Below are 10422 nucleotides of genomic sequence, written 5' to 3'. Positions count from 1 at the left end.
TATACTGAGCTGTCAGTGCAGGATTTACCGTCGCACTCAACATCAACATGCACACTGATTCCAAAAAAGCAGCAGAAGATAAATGTGACACATCAATGGTTCACCTTTAGCATGATCACAGGGCTCAACCTCGTAAGCCAGCGCTGTTGTTGAGAATTCACAAATGCAATGCTCTCTTTGTGTCAGCACAATCCCTCTTCGCATGATGAATGTGAGTTACAACTTTCTCAAAGTTTTCGTGTTTTGACTTGAAGCTCAGAGTCGTTTGTCCTATCAAACAGACACGCTGCACTGACACACATTTTCCGGCTGTCTGTCTGAAGCACAGTTCTTCAAACTGTCTCTAATGAATAGAACATAGGATGTTTTTTCACATTTTTCCTAGACATTGCAGCATGTCCCTAGAAACACCCTCTTCTTCTGATTTCTACTTTGAATAGAGTTCACCGGGATATTTATCCCATGATCTCCTTTCCTTTCTTTTATTTGAACAGCTGTTCATCATTTCAACCCTTATCCTCCCGCCCGCTACTGGCTACAGGCCCCTGTGCATTGTACCGTTGTACATGATCTCACTCGGTGTCAAGTCTCCACTAACATGTGACTGTGACAGCCTTGCAAGGCGGTATCTTTGTTCAGAGCTTTGCAAAATGTTCACTTCTGATGGTTTTGGTTTTGAGGCAGAAACTGTCCTCATGCTCACAGACAAACACATTATTTCTTAATCAAGTGTCAAAACACACACATTGTCATTTCAATGTTTGATCTCTATGTGACATTTGCTTCAAAGACTGGCACTTCACAGATTATTCCATTTTTTTCCAGCTCCATAGTCACAAAGTGAATATTGGACCCATGTTTCACTCCACATGCTCAGAACATCCTGACTGTGAGGTCACATCACTGTTAATATCCACGAGCACATGAGATGCACACGTGCGTGTAGAGATCTCGAGCGTGTCACTCAAACATAATATTTTTGTGAGCATTTTCACGTCACTCCGTAGAGAATATCTCCGCTCACACCAGCAAAATTGTAGCCTGCGAGGAGAAAACAATGCTTTGAACGCGACCCACACGGGGACTAACAGGTGGTGTAAAGGTGGTTTGTGATCCACCTTTACAATAAACTAAACACTCCTCCACTACATCTCAGTGATAAATATTGTACTTTTTACTACATTTCTCTGGCAGCTTTAGTTACTTTGAAAAACACACCATGGCCATAGCCAGTTGTAAGGCAGGAAGTGGATAGCATTTCAAACCTTTGCAGATGGAGACATTGGTGATATTACTGCCGACAGACAAAGAAAGAAGACGAACAGTTGCTGCGAGACACCTGCAGACAAGGACCGCTCTATCTGCTGACCACTCCGTCTGTGTTTGTGGTTTCACATTTAACAAACACAAAAGCAGAAGAGAGGTGGTGTGAGAAGTTTGGTGACATAGTTGCTAGTCAGAGGGCTAATTAGTTAACCACTGTAGCAGACAAGCTAACTGCTAACATGAAGCAAACCGATAGCCTGGTGGGAGGAGTCAGTCACAACAGCTTTGAGCTGGCTGGCTTGCAAAGTGTTGTGTAATTTGCTGGCAAGATCCCTAAAAAGAATCGTATCTAAAAGTTTCTGAACAGCTGTTGCTTTTCATGCCTGGAGGTGGCACACGCTAGATGTTCAGGATTAAGCTGTGAAACGGGCTGGACCGGGTCTTTAGTGCACCGTATCAATCACAGAGTGTTCCTGTTTCTGTTCAGTGACCGTTCTGCATTTCTGCAGAGCAGCGTTTGACTGCAGGTTCAAACTGTGGGGCAAAGTGCTGCAGGTGGAGGGACGGCAGGAGAAGCCGGCCTCTGGCTGAACTCTGCAGCCGGGTCGCAGAGGACGGCACAGCCGGCCTTTCATCTCTGAAGCGCCTCACAGTTCACTTACACCCATGTGGCTGACTGGCCTCAGGTCAGGTAGAATAACACCGGCTTATAAATCCTATTGGTGACATGATTGTGTTCAGGTCATAACACTGGAGATAACAGTCGAGCTGGGTTTCTGTTCTCTTCTCCGTGGTTTCTGTCCTGAGTGGGCTGATTGAAAAACCTGACAAGCCAGGAGATGAAAGGCACTGACTGAGGTTATGTGAAATTGAACAGACCTAACATACTATTATCAGTAAATTCCTTTCAATTTCGCACCTTTGAATATAGTATGAGAGAAAAACGCACACAAAAGGGTTCAAAGGATTTTCTCCGAACCCTGAAAACACACAAGTGTAATGATGACCCGCTCAAAGCATCATCAAAGGAGAAAACCACAGCTTCTTCAGCCTTTGTTGGCTGAAGCAGGTGTGTGTGTGTGTGTGTGTGTGTGTGTGTGTGTGTGTGTGTGTGTGTGTGTGTTACTTGTGTGTGTGTCTTTCTGTGCGTGACGTTTCTGCGCGTGCAGTGTCCATCCATGATGTGTCTGTCCATCTGTGTGTGTGTGTGTGTGTGTGAGGTGTGTGTGTGTGTGTGTGTGAGGTGTCTGTCCATCTGTGTGTGTGTGTGTGTGTGTGAGGTGTCTGTCCATCTGTGTGTGTGTGTGTGTGTGTGAGGTGTCTGTCCATCTGTGTGTGTGTGTGTGTGTGTGTGTGTGTGTGTGTGTGTGTGTGTGTGTGTGTGTGTGTGTCTATGTGTGCGTGACGTGTCCATGGTGTGTCTGTCCATCTATGGATGTGTCTCTTCGCTTGTGAGTGTCTGTTGTGCGTTCATGCGTGACGTGTCATAAAAAACATAACTCACTCTCAAAGTTTGACGTGAATAAATTCAAGCAGTTTCTACCAAAGACTCAAAATGTCTCCCAGTGTCTTGTTCCTCATGAGCAAAGAAACAAAACTCCTTCAGTTCATCTCAATGTTTCATCTTTCATCAAACACTGTGCGTGTGTGTGTGTGTGTGTGTGTGTGTGTGTGTGTGTGTGTGTGTGTGTGTGTGTGTGTGTGAGAAACAGACAGAGGATAGCGTGTGATACAAGCAATGTACACTAGATTTGAAACCTGATTAAATGAAAAGCTAAAACTGGAGGAAATATCCTTCTCCAAGATATGGAAAAGTGAAATGTGAAGCCAACTGAACCTCATCATCACATCCAGCAGCCACATGCGGACAAATGATCCACACCCTCTGACGCCCCCTGTTGCATCAGCAGCTCCTCACGCTCAGCGCTGAAGGCCTGCAGTGAGGATGAGCTGCAAGCTGCAACACACAGCGACAACACAACACTGAAGGAGAGTGCGACAGGACGAAAAGACACAACGAGACACAAGAATAAAGATGCACCTGGAGAAGAAGAGCGGCAGTGAAGAACACAGAGAAACAAGGGAGACAAAGGGAGCGTGAGAGGAAGAGAGGCAGACGTCTTACATGTGCCAGGGGTCTGCTGTGCAGAGCGATGGTGGGTCTGTACTGGTGGAAGTCAGTCTGGATCACACACACTCTCTTCTCCATCCTCACAGCTCACAGCTGCCCATGTTGTCTTCACCCGAACGGGCTCTGGGGAGGAAGTGAGGCTTGTGTGTGTGTGTGCTCTCTTGTGGCTGTGGGAGTGTATGTGGGAGAGAGAGAGAGAGAGGTGTGTAAGTGGGAGAGAGAGAGAGACAGGGTGTGTAGGTGTGTGTGTGTGTGTGAAAGTGTGTTACGCCTGCTGCCTGACCCTGAGAGGAGCGGAAGGGAGGGAGGGGACGAGCCAAAAGAAAACACAAACGAGCTCAAACAGCCCCCGTCCCCGTCCCGTCCCACACACTTCTCCAGCCTGGAGCCACACCACCTTCTGACAGCGGTACAACACTGGAAGACAGACTGCCAGTCTCCAGCAGCACGACATGCAACCCCCATCAACACACACCTCATCTCAAATGAAGTGCATTCCTGAGCAGAGAAATAACTCTGCACAGCGGGCTAATTTACAGCCTCGCACCACATTTCAATTTACCAAATTCAGTTGTTTTGTGTTTTGTTGTCGCTTGTATGAAGCTTCTATTACTGAAATGAAGACTATAAAAAGCTATAAAAGCTTTTCCACACTTTGCACAAAAAGAACAAACCTCCTTGAGGCCAAACAGACACGATACCATTCAATGCACTTCATAAGTTATGCTTTCTCTCCTCTGTCCCACTGTATGGCCTCCTGGTCTCAGGCATCCGATGCCGCCATGAAACCACCAACAACTCTTTACAACCATGCTGTCAAAGCCTCGGATGAGAAACTACTAAGATGTTATCAACACGTTATCCAAAAGAAATATCACAGCATTGGACCTGGTTGGAGAGGAAGGTGGTTTTCAAGGTTTCCAGCATAGTAAAAGCCTTCCTCTTGCTTGTGGGTGACTGTGGTTCCCAGCATTGTAAATGGCGCTTCATTAACATGTGAAGTGATCAGTGTTCCTCTATGGTCATTTCCCCGGCCGGTCGAGGCCACGAGTGATAACACACTGAGTGCATCTCGGACCCGCAGCCGGTCTGGACCCAGAGACACAGTGGGACCGGAACATTCACACTGTCACTGTCCTGCGCGGTGTGTTTGGCCAACAGCTCACGGACCCATCAGAGCACTGCTGAGCCCCTCCAGGCCGCTGCGCTGCAGCTCACTTTCATCTTTTCACAGGTGTGTTTGGTTGACGCCGCTGCCAGGCAGCCAATCAGCTGGGTGAGTATGAAGTGTATTACACGACCGCTTCAAGTTTGTCTGGTGATACATTGGCACGTTTTTGAGTTTGAATAAAGTTAGTTTGACAACGCTCTACAGCACTGGTTGAATCTGTCACACAGGGACACACCTGGTGGGGATCTGCTCCTGAGAGCACCTCTCTGTTTACGTATGCATTCAGGTTGAAATGTTATGCACAAGTCCTTTTCTTGAAAAAGAAGAGAAAGAAACACTATTTTATTTTTTGGGTTACGTGCATTTCAATACAGCATCTTAAAAACCTTGTAACATGTTGCACAATCAGACAAAATCTGCTGAGGCGGTATTTTGTTAAAGGCTGTGAAATTATTCATGTGGAAGTAGCAGCTCTTAGATTGGATTCATCAAATGATGAGCTGCTCTTAATTCTAACTTTTCCCTCACAGCGTTTCCCTCCGCTGCTTGTCTGCGTGTGCCGATGTGTCGATGAGTCATCTTCTGCTAAACATCTGTGGCATCCTGCAGAGGGAACTCATGCACAAAATCATGCATTTACACCGCAGGAGAGGGTATTTATCTTGTTTCATCTTGAAGGTATGGAGGGAACAGGTCATTTAAGTTTTTAATTAGGCTGGCAGTGGAAACTTGTTTTTTTTTCAGGCTCATTGTCTGACAGGATCAGATGACAGTCGGCTTCTGGCTTGTGTTTCGCAAAGCGCCGAGTCGAGCGGATGTCAGCATGTGAGCAGAGCTCAAGAATTTGACCTTGTGGCTCATACTTATGAAAAAACGTACCGCATGTCAAAGTCAATTTAGTCCTTACCTGTATATACAGTGTGATGTCTCACTAAGCAGTGTAGCATCACTGCAGCTAACGCTCAATCTCACTTTAGAGTCATGGTTACATTAGAGTTTGGGGAAAACACTGACTGAACATCAACATTTGAGCATTTCCTTTGACAGACGTCTCTTGACTAAAGGCCTCTAAATCCTCTGTTAAAAGCTGCACTAGTCACTTTTTCTAAATTAAAATCAGATCAAATGAACAAATGGAGGAATGTGTGAAGTAAGAGGACTCTCATTGTGACGAATCCTCATGCTGTTACTGTGCACTTCTCCTCAGACTAAAAAGTGCCCTCAGAGCTCTGTGAGCAGCTGCTTTCTATGAAAATGTTCTGATCATACCCTGTATATATATATATATACATATATATATATATATATATATATATATATATATATATATATATATATATATATATATATATATATATATATATATATGTATAGTGGTGGAACTTCATCAGATGGCCAGAGATGCTACTCTACATGAATGCTAATCTTGCTGCCAAACCAACTCGTATTGTCTCTAACAATGCCCTAACAATGACCTAACAAAGAGCTAACAAAGAGCTAATAATGACCTAATAATGACCTAACATTAAACAAGCCATTCTTTCTGAGTCCTTTCACGAAGCTCTTGTTACTGTCAGAGCCTTTCAGATCCAAGAGGAATTGCTGTGTTGCACCTTTGGTCTTTGGAAACCATTTCCTCTGGCAGGATGCTAAGACTCAGAGCAAGCACTCTACTGTTGTAGGAGGGTGGTCACCCCATGGACATCCACTGACTAAACCACCGTCATCCATCACCATCACCAACAAATGCTGTACACCACTGACTAAGACTGCACCCTTTGTGTTTGGGATACAGTTATATTTGTGGTTACATTTACCAAGACAATTCGGGGATGTAACCGGACCTTCTCCCTCGGTACGGGCTCAGTGCACTAAACAGTAAAGCACAGACTTGCTTCTTTCAGAGCGTAAAAGCAAACTTAATTCAGGATCATAAGGTGCAGTGAAAAAATACTTTTCCATGAAGCAGCAGGATAATCACTGGCTTTTACCTGTTAATTGCAGTAATCCAGCTGCCTTCTATCAGAGGGTAATTATGCAGTTTGATTTGTTGCTGCACTAAGAAGTCTGCCACAGAGCTGGCTTTGGGTGCCAACCTTCTGCACAGTGAGAAGAAGGGCACGGCACATTTTGATCTGGGATCAGATTTATGAGGGACATCGCTGCTCTGACTTGCTCCGGCTTGTTTTGTGCCTGTGCATGACACATGATGATGGAATCCAATTAATTAAAGGTTTGAGGTGGAAGCTGAATCTTGACATAAAGATTACAACTTTGGCACAAAAAAGAGGACCCCTTGTTGTCAGCCGTGTGCATCCAGACATGTTGTGGGCTGAAGGGTGATCACACTTCACATCAGGCTCAGAGGAAAACACTCTGGTTGAAAGAATAGGATGACATTTTGGGAAATGTCCTGATTTGTTTATTTGCTGAGAGATACATGGTATTATTATTATTATTTTTCCTACTGCAATGTCCATTAAAGGAACAGTGTGTAACATTTAGGCATATATTGGCAAAAATGTAATATATACGTCATACCTATGCTTTCATTGGTGTATAATCACCTGAAACTAAGAATCGTTGTGCTTTCTTTAGCTTAGAATAAAGGAAGCAGGTCCTCTTCCACTGAATCCGCCATCTTGCACCGCCGTATTTCTACAGTAGCCGGGATGGACAAACTAATCTAAATGATCAGACCGGGGCTCTGGGGTCACTGGAGGATTTTAACGGTACTTTTTATTGTACGAGCTTGAACAAAAGGTGTCTGTTGCTTTCGTAAACTTCTCTTCAACGGCGTCTTCTCTCCAGCAGCCGGACCTGCAGGCAGTTTATCACAGGGAGGAGGACCAAGAAGTGATAGATTATTTAATTAACTTTACTCAGGAATGTTATTTATTTTCTTTACATTTAAGATTCATTGGTTTCCAGTACTTTATACGGGGACTTTGCTTTTGTAAACTTTGCTATAGATAATGCTAATCATATGTGATACTGCTGTTAATAAACATATTTAAGAACCAACACATCTTAAGAACCAATCAATTAAGTTGCATTGAGTGTAACCCATGGCCTCCATTGCCTTGAGGTACCTTGAGTGTCGATTAATGTTAAACATATAAATGGCAACTGAAAAGCTAATGACTCATCCTGCTCTGCTACATGCTAACCGTGGTTATACCACTTCAATAATAGTAGATACACACATGCACGTGTCTTTCACCCACCAACATTAATGTGGTATGCGGTAGTGTAGCGTAAGGTGTAAAAACATGGCAACCTCCACAATGAAACTTCACAGTCAATTTAGTAAATCTTAGACATTTGCGGCAATTTGGGAAGCGCAACAGTGACACCTAGTGGCCTCCTCAGGCCGACAGCCTTACATACTGTTTACACTCGTGAAAGATGAGTTTGTTTTTGTCATGCTAAACAGTTGGCTCCTCCCATATGCGATTCACCACCACCACCATCATCATCATCACCACCACCATCATCACCACCATCACCACCACCACCATCACCACCATCACCACCATCATCATCACCGCCACCACCATCATCACCACCATCACCACCACCAGCACCAGCATCACCACCATCATCACCACCACCATCATCATCATCATCACCACCACCACCACCACCATCACCACCATCACCACCATCATCATCACCGCCACCACCATCACCACCATCACCATCATCACCACCATCACCACCATCATCACCACCAGCACCATCATCACCACCACCACCACCACCACCATCATCACCACCACCATCATCATCATCACCACCATCACCACCATCACCACCACCACCATCACCACCATCATCATCACCATCACCACCATCACCACCATCACCACCATCATCATCACCGCCACCACCATCATCATCACCACCACCACCATCACCATCACCACCATCATCACCACCACCATCACCACCACCACCACCACCATCACCACCATCACCACCATCATCATCACCGCCACCACCATCACCACCACCACCACCACCATCACCATCACCACCATCACCACCACCACCATCACCACCACCACCATCATCACCACCACCATCATCACCATCACCATCACCACCACCACCACCACCACCATCACCATCACCACCACCACCACCACCACCATCACCACCACCACCATCATCACCACCACCACCACCACCATCACCATCATCACCACCACCACCACCACCAGCACCAGCACCAGTGTCTGGACTCTGGGGGGATTCTGCCTCATCTGACCTCAGCATCACTTCCCCCTGATTAAACTATTTTTTAAAGATTGACTCCAATCGCAAAAGACTTTGAACAATTTAAATGTTATGAATATGTAATACATTCTAAAACAGTCTCTCCAGAGTGAAATTATGAATTTGACCGATTCAGCCAACATTTATTAAGTCATAACTGTTGTGGTTTGAACATCAGTCAACAGTATTAAAATATGATGTTGGCAACTGAAGGCTGGAATGTACTCAACAGCAACATAGTTGGCTAGTTATAGCAATCATTATAAACTGCATGTGGGTTGTGTCAAAACTGTTTTTTTTAAACAATAAGACATCATCAAAAATGTTTTTTTTATTTCCTAATAATATTATTTAGCAACAGTTGAGAAGATTTGCAGACACTACACACAGTCTGGACATATATCCATCAATTGTTTAGCCTTAGTTAACTCTGGAAGTCATTTTGGATAAAGACAGTTGAAGATTCCTTGTTAAACAAGACCCACCCAGTGAGCCCTGTGTGTTCATCCATCTCACCACCAGAGATAACAGACCATGTTTGAGCAGTAGGTTTGTCTGTGGAGTCCTCCCTGGAGAGGTTTACTTAGGCTCAGCAGTCTGGACCCCTACCCATAATCCTCCTGCAGACACACCTGTACAGGAGCGTATAAAGAGCCTGGGCAGAACTGAGTCAAACATCAAGCTTCCAGCCGTCCCTCCACATCAGCTCCACAGCCACCAGACTCCCCCTGAAGATGACTCCCTCAGTCAGCCTGCTGCTGCTGCTGCTGCTCGGCCTCTCTCATGCCTATGCTCTGGAGGAGGAAGGAAGCGAAGCTGATCCCCAAATGGACGATGATGACACCGTCGACGTCAGCACCAGGATTCTGAACTCCAACAAAGCCACCAATGAGATGCTGCTGGAAGGAGACCTGTTGGCTCCCACGACCAGAAACGCCATAAAGTGCTGGAACCAGGAGTGCCTGTGGAAGAAAGGCTCCAACGGCCTGGTGGTAATCCCCTACACCATCAGCAGTCAGTTCAGCTCCTTGGACAAGGATAAGATCGGCTACGCCATGAAGGGCATCCAACAAAGCACCTGCATCCGCTTCGCCCCCCGTCGGAGCGAGTACGACTTCATCAGCATTGAGAACAAAGGTGGATGCTACTCAGCTCTGGGCAGAACAGGTGGAAGACAGGAGCTCTCTCTCAACAGGCGGGGCTGCGTCTACCACGGCACCATCCAGCACGAGATCAACCACGCTCTGGGCTTCCAGCACGAGCAGACCAGGAGCGACCGCGACTCCTACGTCCGGATCAACTGGAACAACATCGACCCGAACATGGCCTACAACTTCCACAAGCAGGACACCAACAACCTGAACACTCCCTACGACTACTCCTCTGTCATGCACTATGGAAGAACGGCCTTCTCCATCCGGTACGGGGCAGACTCCATCACGCCCATCCCCAACCCGAACGTCCAGATTGGCCAGGCTCAGCGTTTGTCCCAATGGGACATCAAGAGGATCAACATGCTTTATAGATGTTAACAAAGCTTCCAATCCCATCTGATCTCAAGTTATCATTCAGC

The 10422-nt window shown here is 45.8% G+C and overlaps 1 protein-coding gene across 1 annotated transcript; it reads left to right on the top strand.

Annotated features, from left to right (window-relative positions):
• Window positions 1-9583: 9583 nt before the first annotated feature.
• LOC137789287 (high choriolytic enzyme 1-like) lies at window positions 9584-10381 on the top strand. The gene has a single exon (XM_068582712.1). It carries the CDS (start codon window positions 9584-9586, stop codon window positions 10379-10381), a length of 798 nt encoding a protein of 265 aa, XP_068438813.1.
• The last annotated feature ends 41 nt before the right edge of the window (window positions 10382-10422 follow it).

This window comes from Clinocottus analis, unplaced genomic scaffold (genome assembly GCF_023055335.1).
Source record: "Clinocottus analis isolate CAN_PGR_092001 unplaced genomic scaffold, fCliAna1.0.p SCAF_19, whole genome shotgun sequence".
Lineage (NCBI taxonomy): Eukaryota > Metazoa > Chordata > Actinopteri > Perciformes > Cottidae > Clinocottus > Clinocottus analis.
This window is presented reverse-complemented; position numbering and strand designations above follow the sequence as displayed.

What these genes read in the sequence shown, in the direction of transcription:
- LOC137789287 (XM_068582712.1), top strand. Translation starts at nt 9,584, where the DNA reads ATGACTCCCTCAGTCAGCCTGCTGCTGCTGCTGCTGCTCGGCCTCTCT.